The 18996-nt window shown below is 40.8% G+C and overlaps 3 protein-coding genes across 8 annotated transcripts; 1 reads left to right on the forward strand and 2 right to left on the reverse strand.

Annotated features, from left to right (window-relative positions):
- Window positions 1-7: 7 nt before the first annotated feature.
- On the reverse strand, window positions 8-6189 carry GTF2H3 (general transcription factor IIH subunit 3). Of its 6 annotated transcripts, none has more exons than XM_074886903.1 (13): window positions 6054-6189; window positions 5139-5218; window positions 4679-4788; window positions 3905-4068; window positions 3589-3651; window positions 3324-3362; window positions 2493-2521; window positions 2333-2407; window positions 2020-2073; window positions 1726-1794; window positions 1464-1599; window positions 1345-1381; window positions 8-1261 (listed from the first exon to the last, which is right to left on the reverse strand). In XM_074886903.1, the coding sequence occupies exons 3-13, from the start codon at window positions 4753-4755 to the stop codon at window positions 1192-1194; spliced, it is 813 nt and encodes a 270-aa protein (XP_074743004.1). In that variant the 5' UTR covers window positions 4756-4788; window positions 5139-5218; window positions 6054-6189; the 3' UTR covers window positions 8-1191. The 6 variants fall into 6 exon arrangements, with proteins under 6 accessions (XP_074743004.1, XP_074743005.1, XP_074743003.1 ...); XM_074886904.1 differs by having other exon boundaries at window positions 4679-4785; window positions 6054-6076; XM_074886902.1 differs by lacking the exon at window positions 6054-6189 and adding an exon at window positions 5584-5632 and having other exon boundaries at window positions 3324-3353; window positions 4679-4785.
- EIF2B1 (eukaryotic translation initiation factor 2B subunit alpha) lies at window positions 5661-10257 on the forward strand. The gene is made up of 9 exons (XM_074886905.1): window positions 5661-5767; window positions 5839-5940; window positions 6070-6206; window positions 6290-6406; window positions 6896-7008; window positions 7933-8001; window positions 8963-9038; window positions 9239-9364; window positions 9816-10257. Exons 1-9 carry the CDS (start codon window positions 5755-5757, stop codon window positions 9969-9971), a joined length of 909 nt encoding a protein of 302 aa, XP_074743006.1. The 5' UTR covers window positions 5661-5754; the 3' UTR covers window positions 9972-10257.
- A 219-nt stretch (window positions 10258-10476) lies between these two features.
- DDX55 (DEAD-box helicase 55) lies at window positions 10477-18896 on the reverse strand. Its single transcript, XM_074886895.1, has 14 exons — window positions 18758-18896; window positions 18386-18436; window positions 18216-18302; window positions 17540-17631; window positions 17375-17437; window positions 16499-16648; window positions 15845-16034; window positions 15169-15251; window positions 14643-14774; window positions 13505-13597; window positions 12734-12848; window positions 11877-12045; window positions 11205-11497; window positions 10477-10717 (listed from the first exon to the last, which is right to left on the reverse strand). Exons 1-14 carry the CDS (start codon window positions 18863-18865, stop codon window positions 10550-10552), a joined length of 1794 nt encoding a protein of 597 aa, XP_074742996.1. The 5' UTR covers window positions 18866-18896; the 3' UTR covers window positions 10477-10549.
- Between the last annotated feature and the right edge of the window lie 100 nt (window positions 18897-18996).

The following is an 18996-nucleotide window of genomic DNA, read 5'->3' on the forward strand; positions in this document are numbered from 1 at the left end:
AACCACATTTGAAAAAGAACAGTTTTTATTACAAATGTCGTATACAAAGTAAATCATAAATACAGCCTTCAAACAAAACGGCTTTTAGCAATCAAACAAGCCAGTAAAAGACTGGCACTGCAGCTATGACATGGACAAAACCCTGATGCAAGCATCAAGACATGACAAATTCCTGCATACACCTTGGGGGAAAAAAAAAAATTTAAAAAAAATCAATCTTTTTCTATGTAAGAAACAATTACTCTCCATATTCCTTTCAGGAGAACATCAGTTACTAGCAAGAAATTGAAACACCACATTATACAGTTACTTTTTAAAAGGGGGAGATTATTTCTTTAAGTGAAAGCCATGTTCAGAAGTACACAGCATACCCTCATGCTTGCCCTAAAAAACACCAGTCCAAAAGCCTTCATTCTTACTTGGCAAATGCTAGACATAAAACCATACTAAAAAAAAAAAAGAACATAGAATTACATTTTTTGTTTTCCACTTTCAAAATACAAGCAGCAAGTCTGCATTTATTGAAGTTATTTTAAACAAAGGGGGGGCCTTTTTACTCACGCATGAAGATATATCCAATTGAGAAACACCACAAAGACAGTACAGTCAAAGGAATATGAATACATGAGTGCACATGCAAGGCAACTCCCAAATTTTAAAAAAAGGGGGGGGGTTTCTAAACCATCTTGAAAATGTTGGCTCATTTATTTTGAAACTGATGCTGTTTCAGTCTAACAGTCGCTAGCAAAAGCTAGCACATTGAAGTCCCGGAATAACACAGTGCTAAGGTTCTCATCCTACACACTAGAAACAGTCACTCTTACCTTTACACCAACATACAAAAAGAATCAGAGCTTTCTTGTCTTTGAAAATAAGTTGGAGGTATGAAACTCTGCAGTGGACAGAATACCTTCTACTTCACAAGGTGTATCTCTTAACAGGCTTTAACTTCTGGTTCCTCTCTCAATTAAGAATTAGTATCTAAAACAGCAGATGTTACATGGTAATACAGTGATTTGTTACTTAAAGGGCTGTGTAGAAGACATACGATTTAAATATTTATCCCTTAAGAAAAAAGTAATACTGCATACAGTTCTCTTTCATATCCAATAAAAAGTGCCATCAATTTCTCAAGTATGTTCCATTTCATGGAATTACTGTAGGAGGTAATGATGTATTTACATAAAGTTGTTACACAGCTAACTTTAATTTCTTCTTCTTAGCTTTCATGACAGGGGGCAATGATATTTTGAAAGCAGTCCTGAAAAAAAAATAATAAAAGGAACTGTCAGATGCACTGAATATATTTCCATACCCACCCTTGAAACAAGAAGAAACACTTACTCGCATGTACTACAAATAGGACTGAAGTTGCAGAATACTGGAAAACAAAAGAATTGGCTTTCACTAAAACAGTTCATTAGAATGTAAGAAATCAGACTCTTAAATATTTAGAAACTTACTTGACAAGCACACAGAGCACACGTAACCAATTTCAATGAGATTTCGATGACAGAAGCATGCAGCTCTGTAGTCGACATGAATAGGAGGTGGAAGGACAAGCTGTGATCTTTGCTCTTGATCAGGGAGAAATACCCACTGCATGAATAGAGAAAAAATATTTTGAAAATTGGAATGGTACTTCTGTATTACCTTGTCAATTAAGTCAGTAAGATTTCACATCTGACACAGGAAAAACACTGAAGTGTTTTTTAAATGACTTACCAACAAATACTGCAGAAGGGATGGCATGTGGGGCACTTTCAAATATATGCCACCTGTAATGTCACAAGCCTGGAAAGCAGAGAGCATGATCAGATTGTTATGTTTTATGAGATTAACATGATATTTAAAATATCCACACACTGCATAACGCCTGCACGTTGGAATTGCCAGATCCACTGAACATATTTCCACACCCACTCTTGAAACAAAGGAGAGAACTTAACATGTCAAACTATCTGGCATCAAGTATCTATGAATTAATATAAATAGCAAACAAGAATAGGAAATCTGTACCTGTTGTAGAAGACCTGAGTCAGAATCCAAGACACAGGCATCAATCAAAATACTCTGCAAGAAGAGAGATAAAATGCCTGAAAAACAAAATCACCTAGGACCAATGCAGCCCCATCGGCATTACTGTCATGACTTGTTCCCACTGTAAATACACTCCACATATAAATGTACATGCTTTTATAAATGCAGAACCACCACAGCCATAGGGAAGCTCTTTCACTTGATCACAATGTAATCATAAGAGAAATGAACAATTTTGTTATCTTTGCACACTAATAAATTATAACATACAAGAAAAAAATACCAGCTTCACCTGTTTCTGTGCTGCAAAGATCACATTCATGAAATTCATATATTGCAATGCACTGTCTTCTGCTGCTTTTATGACCTAAATAAAACAATTCAAACTTGTTAGCCTACATAACATCACCAGATTTCAAGACTAAAAGTAAACTGACAGCAAAAGTTCTTACCAAAATCCTTGATTTCATTTCTTGATTGGCTAAGTATTAAAAAGAAAAAGAAATGCATGAGCACATTGTTTCTATCACCTGCAGTTTGCCCTTTTAATTCTGTAGCATCTAACATCTCAGATATCTAACATCTCAGTTAAAATATGTATACGAAACTGTTTTACAGTCCCAGTGACAAGTATCTGTGGACTAATTCAGACTTGTTATGAAAGGAGACCCATTTCATTCATTGTCCAAAAGCAGTTAGATGTTGAACAGGAAAGGAATGTTCAAAGCTGTACGTTACCACCTCACTGGATGAAACGCGTATCTCCAGTTATGTGGTATTTCTCACTGATTAAAGTAATCCGAAATGCACAGCTGATTCTAGTCCAATATGCTCCTTGAAAAACTATTTGCACAAATAGCACTTTCCTGAGTATAGAAGTGACAAGAGGAAGACCAAAACCAAGTAAGAAATTCAACTATGATGACAGCTCTGCAGGTGGTCCCTTTGGAAGAGGATTTGTGCTTTCTGGCACTTTCAAAAAATTCCTCTCAACCTCCAATTGTTCTAAAGAGATTCCAGTTACAGTTTTACTTGTTTTACTTGCATGCAACAGAAAAATCAGAATAAGAATGTGGACTAACAATCAAGTCCTTCACTTCTAATCGCCACCCAGACCTAGTTTAAACTGGGCAACTTCAAATGATCGGGATAAACCCGTACCTATTATTGTCAATTTTGGAAATGGGGGGGTGTCAAAATGTATTTGTTTGTATGCACACATGCATTTACATCTGTATTTCAAATATTTATGTAAATATTCAAAACAGGAGAAGAGGCATTACCTTTTACCTCTTTGCTCATCTTGTTGATATCTACATTAGCTGACATTAAGGAATCTACATTCTATTCTTGGAAATAACTCCAGTACCCATACCACATATTTGCCACCTTAGCCAATACATGTTTTAGTAAGTATAACCCACAGTTATTAAGCAAACCTTTCAGTTTTGAGTATTATTACAGAACAGGAATAGTAAAACTTAATATTATAAGAAACAGTCTTAAAAATACATAACAGCTTTGAAGATTCTGTGACCAAAAGGATACAACAAAGTGCTTTAGCTAGTGATCCTGCTAACAGAGTTTCTGTTTGCTGGCCCCTCATGTCAGCTGCAATACAAGAAAAGTTGCAAAAGTTACTTTTATATACAAAAACAAATGCTGAACATGACCATACCAGATACAAGTTTTACCTTTAGCAAACAGCATTAATGCAGAGGCCTGAAGTGCCAGGCATAATAAACTCATCCACTTCAAACGTATTAAAACTCACATGATCAAAATAAAGGAAATTCCTACAACTCCTTGAGAGTCCAAGCATTTTGAAATTCTGCATATTAAGTCTAGAAATTTTTTTTCTTACTTTTTGTCATGAGGTCTTTAATCTCTTCTGCAATTGCATCATTTATTGCTGTTAACAATTCATATTTTCCATCCTTGCTGCCAGAGCAATTAGATTCCATGGAACTACCACCATCTCCAAAGAGATCTGCAAAAGCCCAACCCTTCCCGGGGTACAAGAAACGGCTGAAACAGAGGAAAAAAGAAGTATTCATGTTTTGACTTTAACCTTGTAAGAAAAAATGCCATAAACTAATCAGCTGTAGACAGCAATACTCCAAAGTATAATGTTAAATTATTTTTATACTTTAGACATTAAAGAGACTACATAAGGCAGGCAACCTTCAAACTCAAAATGGAGTAAAACCCACATTCACCTCCCTCCTTCTAAGATATCTCTTCAGAAAACTGATGAATAGATACCATGCCTGCACTTAGGGGTAGATCCTGAGTCTCACAAACATCTGGGAGAAAAATACCCACTAAACAGGAAATTTCTGTCACTTGCATTGCCCTGCTCACCATCTCTACCACCCTCTCTCTCCCTCTCTCCATATGTTTTTAAGTAAAAGTCTGTTTAAAACTCCCTTCTGTTTTATAAGCCTTTTTGTTATTTTGTGTAAAGCACTAAAACAGATTATTTCTTTCCTACACTGCTTTAGTTAAGTTTCTTTTTTTAAGACAATGATATACTACACATTTTAAACCTGATTTCAATTCCATACTTCAATCCAACAAGAAAATCAGGAGACAGATATAGGACAGTGCACTTCACACTGTTAAGAAACAACTGTACCTTTCTTGCGTGTGACTTGCTATTACAGCGAGTCTGTTGGTGCGATTCATAAATAAGTGCGAGTTTCCCAGTACCATCGCTGCATCGATGCATCTTGATAAGGTGAACTGCTGAAAAAAAAAAAAAGAAAGCGTAGATATTGCACCATAACATTTACAATTAAATAACTTAAAAGAACTCTCTCAAATAACTGCAGCTAAAAGATCTTGAATTTGAAGATGTAGAAGGAGCTTCCTTTAATAGGAAGCATTTAGAAAAAAAGCTTTGCCATAATACAGAACGCTAGGTAGCTGTTTTTAAAAGAGTATTCTAATATACATTGTATCTGTTTTAGCAATGTTAGCATACTTCAGAAATCAAGGACTAATCCCATCTGTTGCCTACTTACCAACAATTTAAAAAAAAATAATTATTTCCCTCAGAAATCGCCACCAGTAGTACCAACACCCAGAAGACGTACCTCGGCTTCTCCCAGCGCCTTCTTTCCCCACCAGATCGGGTTGGTGTCAATGACGATGACCAGCAGGCTCAGCTCATCATCTGAAAAGGTGACAACACAGCAGCGTCACTCCAAGCTCCGTGCTCAGCGCCGACCAGCAGCGACCGAAGGCCCCCGAGCAGAAGGGCTCGCCCGGGACCGCCGGCACTTGAGCGGAGCCGCAGCCGGGCCAAGCCCGCGGCGAGAACACCGGGAACCGGCCGGGCGCCACGGAGCAGGGCGGGCTGCCCACGGGCCCGGCGGAGCTGTGTTGAGGCCACACGGGGGGCCACAAAGACGAGCCCCAGTGCCCCGCTCCCGGTCCCCGCGCGCCGGAGCGGCCGCGGCCCGGCCTGCCCGAGGCCCTGAGGCCCGCCGGCTGCTCCCCGCTCCCGCCGCGGCGCTCCTCGAGACCCCGCTGCCTCACCCGCGCTCATAGTGCCGGTCCGAGGTACCAGCTGCTGCCGGCGCCTGGAGATGACGTCAAGGCACGGCGTGACGTCATCCACACGGGCCGCGTCACCCGGACGGCGCCACGCCCAGGCGAGGCGGGCGGTGTGGCGGCGGCGGCCGGGCGCGGAGCGGAGGGGTTGCGGCCATGAGCACGGAGGGTAACGGGAGCGGGGGGCGGGCGGGGGGGCGCTGGGCCGGGCCGGGCCTGACGCGCCCCGTTGCTTTGCAGACTTGATCGAGACCTTCAGGGCGCAGCTGAGGGACGACCCCGACGTCGCCTCGGCCGTGGCCGCCATCCGCGCGCTGCTGGGCTTCCTCAAGCAGGACCGAGGTGGGCCCCGGTTCCCCCGCAGCCCCGGGCGAGACGGGCTCCCCACTCTGCCCCGGGTCTTCCCCCGCGGCCAAGTCCGTGTCGGGGATGCCCAGCCCTGCCCGCTCGCTCACCTCCGCCTCTCTGCAGGAGAGACCATCCAGGGCCTGCGGAGCAGTCTGCTGGCCGCCATCGACACCCTGTCCCGGGTGGACTCCTCGGTGGCCGTCTCCTCCGGTGGGGAGCTCTTCCTGCGCTTCATCAGCCTCACCTCCCTGGAGTACTCGGTAAGGGCGGCCGCCCCCCACTCAGCGTGGTGCCTGCTGGGGGGACCCTCCAGCCTCACAGCAGACATCGCTGTGTTTTCCAGGATTACTCCAAGTGCAAAGAAATCATGATCGAGCGTGGGGAGATCTTCCTGAGGAAAGTCTCTCTCTCGAGGAACAAAATCGCCAAGCTGTGTCATCCTTTCATCAGAGATGGTGCCGTAAGTAGGCTGAGGCAGAGACGCTCTTGTTCTGCAAGCATCAGAGCAACAGTAATGCAAAAACAGAAGGGAAGGGGAGTGAAGTTTCCTGACATTCACAACAGTATTGTCTGATGGTGGCTTCTGCAAATACATCAGCATGAAATCACACATCACTATTTTTTTTTATGACTCATCCCCCCCCCTTCAGTTTCCATGCAATCCAACTTTAACTTATCTACTTCCAAGAGATGCAGAGGAGTCACAGCTTCAAGTTTCCATTTAAAATACTAGATCATCACCCCTTGGCCTCATAAGGGCTGGCCACGTAATGCCAGGCTCACAGAGTGGTTTGCTATCCTATGATTTGTAGAATACAGGTGACATAGACTATTATTTAATTAAGTCAATCGACAGTTGTGTGAAGCAAAAGCCATGACACCATTAACAAAAGTAAAGGTCCCAAAGCTCAGCAAAAAGTAATGTCTGATTTTTTTTTTTTTTTGACAGCGAATATTGACACATGCCTACTCAAGAGTGGTCCTCAGGGTGTTAGAAGCAGCTGTCGAGTCAAAGAAACGATTCAGTGTTTATGTTACTGAATCACAGCCAGATCAAGCAGGGCAAGTACTCATTAATTCGTGTTTTATCTTGGTTAACAGGGTACATTACAGCTAGCATCAAATCTGTCATACTTTAAGAAAAGCTGCTAGGCTTGTTTGCAGCATTTTGAATGGTAACCATAACTAACACATTATTCTGGACAAGTAAAAAACCCAGTATTGGCAAGTAATTTCCCATACTAAATATTCTAATTATACTGTTATCTAGGTTTTACTCAAAGGTTTACAAACTTTCAGTCAGTGCCAGGCAACCTACGTTTCCACTGGGAGATGGGAGAGAAGTGATTTTCTAGTTATCTGCTTCAAAAGTAGGCTAAAATAATCAATATTATTTTAAGCATAGCAAAGTAAAACATATAGCTAACAGTGTTGTTTGAAGATGCTAAATAAAGTATATTATTGATAGCAAGAGAGCAAGCTTTCCCTCTTCAGAGCAAACACTATTGTATGAGTGAAGTAATAAATCCTACATACTGCATAATACATGTTGCTAACCAGTCTCTCACTAGAATCAAGGATGTTCAGTCAAGTACATAGGAATTTCCAGCTTCACCAAAGTAACTTTCAGCCACTGAATAACTTCTAGCCACGCACCCTGTGCTTTATTTCTTGTTTCTTACACCCTGTTGATGGAAAAGTTGAGACAGTTTAGGTAATCTGTCATCTTACTAATAGTTCACTGACTCATCTTTCTGTAGCTGTAACTCCTGACTGCTGAAACTGACTTTACTTTTGTTGGGTTTCTTGTAATTTGTTTGTTTCTATTTCTACACAATAACTTATTTTCTATTAGAGGGTACATCAACCAAAACTATTAACCAAGGGAACATAGGCAGTCATGGGTTTCAGTCTTTCACACAGTATTTTTCTAGCACTGTCTTTCAAGAAAAGAAACTTAAGCTTCAAACATGTTTTTTTTAATAGGCAAAAAATGGCAAAAGCCCTGAGGAAGCTGAACATTCCTGTGACTGTGATTCTAGATGCTGCAGTTGGGTAAGTCTGATCCTTAAATCTTAGTATTTTCATCACAATTTAATTTTGACAGTGTTATATGTAAGTTTTCTAGAAGCTTGTTCAAACTACAGAGGTTATTACTTAGTTTGTCATAGTCATCAAACAAGCTAAACAAGTTACACTCTTAGGTGCATGATGAGGAGAGTACGTCTGCTACAAAACAGGTATTTGATGTTTGCATGTTAGAATGAAAAAAAAGGAGTCAGACCTACATGTAGAACTTGGGGATATCTGTAAAAAAGAACTGAGGTGCTATGCCAAAAGGCTACTTTTTTCCTAATTTGCTGATGTGTTATCATTTTGGGGGTTCTTAAGCTATCTGTGAAGTTAGCACTGCTCAGTGCAAGTCCAAAACACGAGAAAAGAGTGAGCTGCAATACATCTGAACCTCAGTTCTTGCACAAGTGCAAAACGCCTGAGAATGCTTACCGGTCTGCTTACCGAGGCACCTCCAGCTAGGGAAGATCGTGGCTGCAGTGGACAGGTCTACAAGTGCTGTTTAACACCTTAAGTCTGTTCAAATCACTTGGTGGTTTTCTTTTTAGATCTGTACTTTCAGTTAACACAGTGGAGGAATGTAAAGAAAGGGGGATTAGATGAGGAGCATCGCAGGTATTTGGCCAAGGTTATCACAATGCAGTTCCAATTCACAGGCACCCATGTTCCAGTAACGGACTATCGTTTCTAGTCAGATTTCAACTTCTTCCACCATTTGCACAATTGCCAAGGTCAGGTACGGCTGGAGAAATAGTTATTTAATATTCCTGCCAGGGATGAAAGCTCACTCCAAGGATGTGTAACAGCACATAGACTTACACAGGGAGATGAAACTAGTTCAGAAAAGCGAAAGACTGTTTGAATTACTAATTTCTGTTCTGTTCAGCAACTCATTTGTCATATTACCCAGTAAGACTTGATTTTTTTTCCCCCCTTTGAACAGCTACATTATGGAGAAAGTGGACCTGGTGTTAGTTGGTGCTGAAGGTGTAGTTGAAAGCGGAGGCATTATTAACAAGGTAACAGGTAGTGAGTTTATTACATCATTCTGTAAACTCTAGACTTTTAAAGTTTGGTTTCTTTGAAGAATTCAAGGCTTTCTGAAAAATCTTTTGTATTTGGACGTTATCCAGTAAATGTCTATTTATTGTTGGAAACCGAGCAGTGTTATGTCACGCTAGCACTGAGTCTGCATGTTGTTTTCCATCTGTCTCCACAGATTGGCACTAATCAAATTGCTGTGTGTGCCAAAGCTCAGAATAAGCCATTTTACGTGGTAGCAGAAAGTTTCAAGTTTGTAAGACTTTTCCCTCTAAATCAGCAGGATGTCCCAGATAAATTTAAGGTAAGAAACATTCACATTACTTCTTAGCCAGCTAAGATGCGCACTTACGTGTCTATGAAAAATTTCTGTCTAAGCATGTCTTCATTTATCTGCATCTCTCTACTGTAGCTTACTTTACATAATACGGAGTTGCTTCATGTTACAGTCGCACATCAAACAGCCATAATTCGTCTTAATACTAACATTTAGTTCCTAAAGCAGTTCCTTTGGGGCGCAGGAACAGCTGAGGGCAAGAAACACTTAAATCAATACACTTCAGAACTATAAATTGTACTTAATACACAGGATAAAACAGCTGAGACCAAGGTGGCACCAGCCTATGCCTCATTTTAAAGCAACTGACTTCCTTCAGTTTTACCACAAACACCTGCTCAAGACTGTAGCACCGCTCTTGCCCAAGAGGTTTTAACTTGCAGTTGTGAAATAACTCATGGTCTCCCTTTCCTTCTAGTACAAAGCAGACACTCTGAAAACAAGTCAGAATCTAACAGAGGAGCATCCCTGGATTGACTACACATCCCCATCACTAATTACGTTACTGTTTACAGACCTCGGTGTGTTAACTCCATCAGCTGTCAGCGATGAACTTATTAAACTCTACCTGTAACACAGGACTCAGTGTACAGGATGTATCATCTTCATCAGTGACTATCACAGTTGTAAGAACTTGGAAGATGATACAAGTTATATGGGTGTGGTAAGGAGACGACATAATAAGGATTAATGTAATTATCAGCCTTCTTGAGTTTTTAAAACAAAACAGTATATGTGGATGGACCACTTAAAATCCAAAAGTTACTACAGCTTCTAAAGACCTAAAATAAATTATTTTAAAGATGGGTGGAGTATTTTGATATTGTAAAATAAAATACCTTATGATGTATTCAAACTCATTCTGAGGTATGCTGTTACTTACTGATCTGTGGTACGTACCTGAAAAAAGAAATAATTTTTAAAAATGCCCAAGGCTGCTAATGGAAATCTGCTGCTCCTGCCACGCCATACAAGAAGGATGCTTTTAGCTTTGTTCCTAACTGCAGGCTTGTTTGTATGTCTTTATGGAGGCCAGGTCTCTTTATGAAGACATTAGATCAATTCTGTTTGCTGCATCATTGTTTTGTTATAAAAATACAGTTTTATTGAAATAGGCAGTATTTTAATGTAAAAGTGGGGTTAGAATAACTGTCAGCCTTCAGACTCTAAGTCAGCAACAGTTTCTGCTTTGAGTCTACTCTGGGTGCCTGTTAGTTTCTTCTCAAACTCTTCTTCACTGATTTTCCCCTTTTTTAATCTTTTCAAGAGTCTTGTGTCATTCAGCAACTCTTCCATATCCTCATCTTCAATATCAGAGCCCTGTTGTCAGTTGAAAAACAACAAATTAAACATGACACCAAAAGGTTTTCATTCTATACAGTTGAACACAAGAGAAGTTTACAACTCACATTTTGCCGGGAGTATCCAAGCAGGAAATAATACTCAATTTCTACCTAGGAAACTATCTAACTCTCAATTACACTTGTTGAGAATTGAAAAAAGCAAAGAAAAAAACAAAATCGATTACAGTCCACCATCATGCCATACTGCTGGACCTCTGAGAAATAAAAATCTATGATGCTAGTCAATAATGCTGCCAGCATAGGCAGCAGAACGCTGGAGAAGTTGTTTTAGTCTTTGGCTTTAAAAAATTTCTCTATTACTTTTTTTAGCTTTACCTGTCCTAAAAGGTTAATTTACAGTCATCAATTCCATCAAACTAACATCCCATGGCACTCTGCCATTTGAAAGTATGTGCCTATGCTACAGTAACCACATGCAGTTTAACAGAAAGGGCACAGTTTACCTCTTCACGCTTCCTTTTAGCTGTTATTTTCTTTTTCTTCTGCCTCTTGGCTTTCTGCTTTGACCAGGCTTTGTTCTTTATGAATTTCTTTTTCCCTCCATTTTCCTGTCTTTCTTTTCTTTGTTGTTCTAATTGTTTTTGTCTCTGTTTTTCTCTATTTTTATCCTTAAACGAAATGGAGTCTGTATTAACAGTGACTGGAGTAAAGTCTGGAAAACATTTTCCTCTTAGTTCAGGCATCTTTGGCATTTTTAACAATGCAAAACCTTTGGCAAGACTAGCAAAATCCAGATCTGTTAAAATGAAGATTATAAAGTTCAGTTTCCTGTTGGATACAAAGTTAATTTAACTTAGCAAGTCACAGAAAAAAAACCCAAAACATTATCTTACTGTATTGTTTGCATTCTATTCTTAATACCAGTAACTACTAAATAATTTTTATTTATGCTGTCAGTTTGGTCAGACTCACTAATTAAATGTCATCTTTTGAAAATGAGAAACAAGTTGCTTGAAAAAAACAGAAGTTTTGTCAGAATCTGATGCTGCAGAAAGTAAATTTTGAGATCAGGAATTGGTCGTTGAAGCTTGTGGACAATAACACTATGTTTTTTCCCAAACCAAATACTGTCTTCTGAAAAGAACAGTAAAAGATACCAGCTCTGTGGGAATTACCTTTTATTCGGAAGATCAGATTACATTCATGTTTGGCATAAGCCTGGACGTAAGACACAAATGCTTTCATCCCTTTCTCAAACACTGCCCTGTCAGCTAGGGCCAGAGACTTCAGTTTTGGAAGAAGATCTAACACATTTGTCTGTGGTTTCATTTCCTGCATGGGACACTGAAAACCAGCAAAGAAATACAAAACCAAAGAAGTTCAGCTGAATGATTTAAAATGCACTGAGAAACTTCAAACACACCCTTCCTCCCCCGTTAATCTTCAGTCTGATTTGAGCCCCTCGCCCCCTTCTACTTGGTCATTTCAGCCACGCTTGAAACGCACCATTCAGCCCCCCAGTTGTCCCGGCCCAGCAGAAGAGTTTGTACACTGCAGCTCCAGAGAGGCAACATCTTCAGCTTGTGCCTTATCAAGCTACCTTCTCATTAGCAGGCCTCTAAGAGAATTTATACAATTAATCCCATAAATGCAGGACCAGGCACGGGAAATTATCAAGAGTTAAATAACACAGAGGGTGCAGCGTATAAACTGGTAGTGGCAGGGTTGAGAGAAGGGGTGTAAGTCAGCGCTGCCCTTCTGGAAATGCTCAGTCTACACACCCTTAGAAATGAAAAGCCTTTCCTTACTCGATGCATCACATACTCCTATTACAAACTTGGTAGATAACACTGGGAGCCACTCTGTTCCAACAGATGGTTGTATCTGGTGATTAACAACTTTTGTGCACCTCTGCTAAAACAGTACCTATGCATACGACCTTAAGTTCTACAAATTCTAATTTCAAAACTCCTATCAGTAAGCCTGTCGCCTTGCTCTTTTCTGCTTTAGGGTAGAATAAAAGTCTACTAACCTTTTGGTTGATGGAGAGGAAGTTAATGTAAGATTCTTCCATGGGAAGCAAAAATACAAGTGCGCTGCCTACGTTGCCGATCCGTGCTGTTCGACCACAGCGATGCACAAAGGCACTGAAACAACACCACACAGGGCTAACTTAACAGGAGACACTCTGTCTGATTTTGAAGTATTAGCCAGGCAACAAAAGGGCAAATCTTGTGGAATGGAAGATACAGAGTGCTATATACTTTAGAACTAAATGAACAGGAATTAGTAAAACGCAATACAAGAGATGCGTAGCGGTCCCACTCAGTTGTTAGGACCGTATGCTAAAGCAAGGGGTATCAGTATTGGGGGTGAAGTTTAAGCAAGTTGTAGGAAGAATTATGACAATGGAAGTTAAAATACATGGAAAAGCACCTTTCATGTGGGTTTTCAATGTACCTTGAAGAGCTCTGTCCCCGCTCTCATTCACCCTAGCGTCTCACCTCTTGTTATTTCGTTGATATTCTCAAGCCTTACACCAGAGTGCCTCTTCAGAGAAACATGAGCAGCAACCACCCATCTGACTTACACACATACAGTCGTTCCAATTCACAGCAGTCACCACAAAAATTGCAGCGTTTCAACCTCCCTGGTTCATGCATTATTTTGTGTGTTCCCTCAGGCTAACTTCCAGGCAGCAATTAAATGTGTTTTTCACAGTTGTGCATTCACAATTTATATCTAAACAGTACAGTACCACGACCACAAGTAGATTAAAGGTTGTTAAGATCTGAAGTTGTACCTTGCACTGCTGGGTGGGTCATACTGTAAAACCCAGTGTACTTCTGGAATGTCTATGCCACGGGCCATCACATCAGTGCAAACTAAAATGCCACTAGGAAGAAGAAAAAGTGCATTTTCATTGAACTGTCATTTGAGAAGAGCCAGTCTCCCCCCAGCTGTGTATTCTGCATCTACACTGGAGAATGAGGAACAAAACATTTTAAAACACTTGTTTTTTGAAAAGAGACAAAATATTATAAAGGTAGTTACAGCTTTCACCAACTAAAATTCTACACAACATTATGAAAAGGAACGTGATGTACATTACATCACTAAGAAAAATCAATTCCCTATTACAAGTTTGATGTTTAAATCACCAGTGTGTCCACTACAGCTGAATGTAATACTGTAAACGTTTTAATAAAAGACTTAAGAGACTGACAATTCCAGCATGCTATTTTAAATAGTTGTTCTTCCAGTCTGTTGGTAATTTTCTTTTAATATAAAATGCTAACACTCAGGTCCCACGCAATAAAAAAATGACAGCTAACAAGGCAAGAGTCTCCAAAGAACATCCTGCAAAGCTGACAACACTTTTCTCCAGGTAAATTACAGCATTATATTGCCATATTCTTGTTCATATACTAATAAAATAGTATCCTGGGTTCCCACTCTGGTTACCAATCAGGAAAAGGTTATTTTCACTACCAGTTCCCTATTAACAACACATTTAAACAGCAAGGCTGTGTGGTGGTAGCATGTGACAGTACAGTGTGCCCAGTTAAAGCAGAAGCACAGACAGCAGCTGCAGTGATGGGTTCCATAGTGCACGTTTGGCCAGCAAGCAGCACGAACCACCAAGGGTCCCGGGCTGCCAGGTATCCAAAATCCCTGTCCCTGCACCTTCCATGCTGCCACAATTATCTAAATTAGGCTGGACACACTCCAGCCACATTTTCACTCTGTCTGTAATCATACTTCGAGTACCTAAGCATAGTTTGTGTTATTATAAATACAGTCAGAACCAGCTGGTAGCACCCTTCTCCTCAGCACAACGCCACTCTTCTGCACTTCAGTGGCAGAATATTGTCAGACAAAATTACATATCCCTTACCATTTTTACTTTTGGCTGGCTTAGCCTATTCACATGCTCTTACCCTGCGAGCTTCCGAAACTCAGTAAAAATCTTGTTACGCTTGTGTTTCATTTTCCCATGAATACTCATTATTTTCACTTGTTTAATTAAGGATTCCAGCGCCTTCCCATAGTACTCCACACAGGCACACGTGCTGTTGTGATAAAGGCAAACATAAAAGCAAAAGATTACACTGCTTTTTTTATCTGCTTTAGACAGTCAAGCTAGAGTGGTCTGAGACCTTTCAAAAATATACACAATTGCCTATTTTTATTTAACATACATATGTCATTTTTATACTTAACATATAATCATCTATAATGCCTTACTTTAAAAATGCATGTAAAATTTATGTTTTGCCTAAACGTTTAACACAAACCTAACATGAAGCAGTGATCAATCTCTTTTTAGGCACCATATTCTACAGAACAGCTATTAAAATGAATCACTATTAAAATCGTTGTGTCCTTGTCAACACAGGGCACAGTTTTGGAATTTAAGTAATAAAACATCATACTGTTTTCACAATAAAACACAAACAGAATTACCTGAAAAAGACTAGATGTTTTTCCTGTTTGTGCTGCCGAAGAAAATGCACCAACTGATTAAATTTTTCATCTGCTTTGCAGATCTATACAACGCAAAAGAAAAAAAAAAGTAAGAAAATGCTCTTGATACAAAGTGATACAAAGTGATCTGCCAGTTTCCTTAATTTATTATGCACTGATAAATGCCTACGGGCGTAATTTCTTAATACTGATCCACAGTTCATCATGTGGAATACTATTACGCTTTTATGTATCTTGTTTTAAGTAAAAATACTTAAGCTCCCAGTCTTCTCATGCCCAGCCACAACACCTCTCCTGCAGCTGCCATCTCAAGTGTCCCTCAGCTACTTTTCTGAAATTGCCAGTGTCTCCTCCCACACCCGTTTGCTACAAGCAGGCCAAGGGGCTACAGCACTGCAGCTAGTTTAGGGTTACAACAACTCCTGGCCAGCCAAACTAAACTCACAGAGCAGGAAACAACAGGGTTCCTAATTTAGATCATTCTCCTTAGCTTGGTTACTGACCTTTGGAGAATCTGCAAAAGCTTTATGTCTTTGAGACTTATGGTTCCTGTATTAATGTGACCCTAACCAGCCAAGACTTAAAAAGGTATCAATAGAGCCAGGAAAAAAGGAGAGGGAACACGAAACTATCACAAAGCACAGAGTATTCGCACCATGTAATAGTTCTCCAGGCGTGTTGGAGTTTTCTGGGTGTTGCTTGCTGCCACTCCCTTCTCTTTCACCGAGATGCGGACAGGATTCCGGAGACCTGCTCTCACCAGGTTCTCCACCTCTTGAGTCTGAGTTGCTGAGAACAGACCTGTCCGCCTCTGCTTGGGCAAAAAGTCCAGAATGGCATTTAAACTGCAAGTAAGCACATATAAAGCATAACTGTCCCAAGATTTCCCTCAGAAAGAAGTTTAATCACTAGAAGTAAGAGTTTACAAAACAGGTTTTATTATCAAGTGCCAATCTTCTGTTGAACTAATCTTAACTTTGAGAGAAAGAAAAAAGGGACATCAAAGCTTATTTGTTAAAGTGTTTTAAGCCACTCAAATAATGACGTAATCAAGCATTAATATAGCATGTGCTAATATACATCAGAAAAAAAGAAATTTTAAACCCTGTATTCATCAAGGATCCATTCTTTCCTGATTTCTTCCCCCCTAGCAATTCCTTTATGTAGTCTATGGAGCAAAGAGAGATAAAAGAACAAAACAGAACAAATCTAACTTTAGAGATCATTGTAGGATACACTCGTTCACATCAATCATATATGAACTCATTTAAAACTTCAGAAGTATTCCTAGAATTTATTATTTAAATACCTTGCTTCAAAGCCCATATCTAGAAGTCTGTCTGCTTCATCCAATACCAACACATCAAGAGACTTCACACAACTTGCTAGATCCAGCCCATCTGCTTTTCTTCTGAACAGATCCTCCAAGCGGCCCGGTGTAGCTACAACGATGTTCCCACTGTTTGTGAACAAAACACACAGCGATTTTGTAACTGTGCAAGGTAAGAACTTTGGGGGAGCTGCTAACAGTATTATCACAGCACAGACCTGCACACAAGTTGACTGCATTCTTCAATAAAACAACTGAATTTTGTCATTTCTAACTGTATTCATATTTCAGTGCCTTTCAGACACTATGTCAATGGGAGAAAAACACTCAGGTGAAAGCACACTATTTGTGGTAATAAAAGTTTAGAATATAATCAGCAACTATGGAAAGCAACTATCAGTTAGAAGAAATATCTGGTGCCTCCATGCAAAAGCCAGCAGCAAACATGATTGCTTCCAGACTTCATCATTGGTATCAGCACCAAACAGTTTCAGAAAATTATTCATCAGCATGGTCTCAATCTCACGAGAGCCTACTGCTAGTACAACATTTACAAGAAGGAACTGAAATATTCAGTGAAGACAGTTTCAGCTCACCATGCTGCACACCACTCTTCACCCAAACAGCAGGTAAATGGTACTCATGTCACATATGACCCTTTCCTATCAACTCTCATGGCGTATCTCACTCAAGGAAAAGACTCCACGATTTCCTCAGCATACACCCTAACATACTCATGCAGCACCATCAAATTTTAGCACCAGCAGGACCAAAGCCCTAATTTGAAAACCCTAAGGACAAGGAGAAAACCACAGCTGTGAGGTATTGATAAAAATTAATTGACAATCAACTCACCCATGTTCTTTAAACTTTTCAACATCTTCCATGGGATTCCTACCACCAATTAAAAGAATCTGACTAAAACAATAAAACAGGAAGATTTAAGTTTTGCTAGTTTATGAATGACAGAAGGCCAAAGAAAAAGGAACTATGGCTATTGCAAGCCTAAAGTTCACTCACCTAAACCTGGGGAAGTGTTTTGTGAAATGCGATAGCACCTCATCAATTTGAATAGCTAATTCTCTCGTTGGTGTGATAATTATAGCTCCAACCTGCACATGAAAAATAAAAGGAATTTATGGCAAGTAACAGACTAGAAGATTTGGGCAAAATCCTCCCTTACAAGCTAAGCGAATATGAGCCATTTTTATGATCCTACTTTTAGACAACACATTTCCATAGAAATACAATAAAGTACATGAAATAACAGAAAATATCTACGAAAGAGGTATTATACCAATGTGCAAAATACCTCTGCTCAAAGAGTAGTATCTAATAATGATATTTAATAGCAAATAACAGTGCAAGTTCTCTGTACACTACAACGTACTCCAAGTCAACAGATGCTAAAAAGCATTCAAAGACTCGCTTGCAGAACATCATTGTATTTGATATTTTAAGACATTTTTCTAACAGCTCGGAAACCTGTTTTCAGCATGTCAAATAAAAAGCTGTATCTAAGTGCAAAGAAGGCACCCCAATATTTATTTCTAAGTTTATTGCTACTGTTATTCCAAAGAGCTGAGCACACAGTCACTTTAGGGTCCAATTTTCCTTATTGGTACTTTTTCCAAAGTCCTCAAATCTTATTGGCAAATCATAAAAATATACTCAGAACTGAGTAACTTAATCTTACCTGCATTTTCTTTAATTTTTCTTCCCGTCTGAGAAGAATTTCCAGAATGGGAATGACAAATGCTAAGGTTTTGCCACTGCCTGTTACCTGTGAGATGGGAAACAGAGTCAGCCCTCCCTCAGCTCCAGAACCAAGCCAAGAAAAACAAGGAACTCCACCAAGACACTCACCGCTTCCGCGGCAACATCTTTGTTACTCATGAAGAGCGGGATGGTCGCAGACTGAAAAAAAAAAAAAAAAAAAAAAAAGAGAAACATCACATGAACAGTTGAATTGGCTACGGTGGAAGTAAATCTCACAGAGGCTAAACTCCACAAGAGACATCAAAGTAAACGCCACCAAAGCGGAGCCAGTGACGGGAAAGCCAAGGGCTGCCACAGAATCCAGTGACCGCTCCGACCTGCGGCCGAGCCCGCCGAGCCCCGAGGGGACCGCGCAGCCCCTCCCCAGAGCAGCACGGCCTGGGCCTGGCCCCGGCGCTGCCGGCACCGCCCGCACCCCCCTTCCCCAGGCCCGGGGCCGGCGACGGAGCGTCCCCTCACCTGCACCGGCGTCATGCGGGCGAAGCCGAGCTCCCGCAGCGCCTGCAGCACGCCCGGACTCAGCGCCACGGGCAGCGACTCCCAGCGCCCCTCAGTCACCGCCTCCATCTCCGCCGGGCGCCTGGGCCCCGCCCGCCCCCTCCGGCCCCGCGGTCCGCTCTCGGCAGGGCCGCGCGGAAACACGCGCCGCGGCACTTTGGTTCCGGCCGCGGCACTTTGGTTCCGGTCGCGGCACTTTG

The sequence above is a fragment of the Strix uralensis genome, chromosome 17, assembly GCF_047716275.1.
Source record: "Strix uralensis isolate ZFMK-TIS-50842 chromosome 17, bStrUra1, whole genome shotgun sequence".
Classification (NCBI taxonomy): Eukaryota; Metazoa; Chordata; class Aves; order Strigiformes; family Strigidae; genus Strix; species Strix uralensis.

Coding starts and splice junctions, on each gene's coding strand:
- GTF2H3 (XM_074886898.1), bottom strand. Junction 4,789..5,138: donor AGGCGCTGGGAGAAGCCGAG/GTACGTCTTCTG, acceptor TTTTTTTTTCAG/CAGTTCACCTTATCAAGATG. Junction 3,363..3,588: donor ACTAGCTAAAGCACTTTGTT/GTATCCTTTTGG, acceptor CCTTAATGTCAG/CTAATGTAGATATCAACAAG.
- EIF2B1 (XM_074886905.1), top strand. Junction 8,002..8,962: donor ATTCTAGATGCTGCAGTTGG/GTAAGTCTGATC, acceptor CCCTTTGAACAG/CTACATTATGGAGAAAGTGG. Junction 9,365..9,815: donor ATGTCCCAGATAAATTTAAG/GTAAGAAACATT, acceptor CTTTCCTTCTAG/TACAAAGCAGACACTCTGAA.
- DDX55 (XM_074886895.1), bottom strand. CDS start 18,865: ATGGAGGCGGTGACTGAGGGGCGCTGGGAGTCGCTGCCCGTGGCGCTG. Junction 14,775..15,168: donor AAACATCTAGTCTTTTTCAG/GTAATTCTGTTT, acceptor TTATCACAACAG/CACGTGTGCCTGTGTGGAGT. Junction 11,498..11,876: donor TCTGATCTTCCGAATAAAAG/GTAATTCCCACA, acceptor TCATTTTAACAG/ATCTGGATTTTGCTAGTCTT.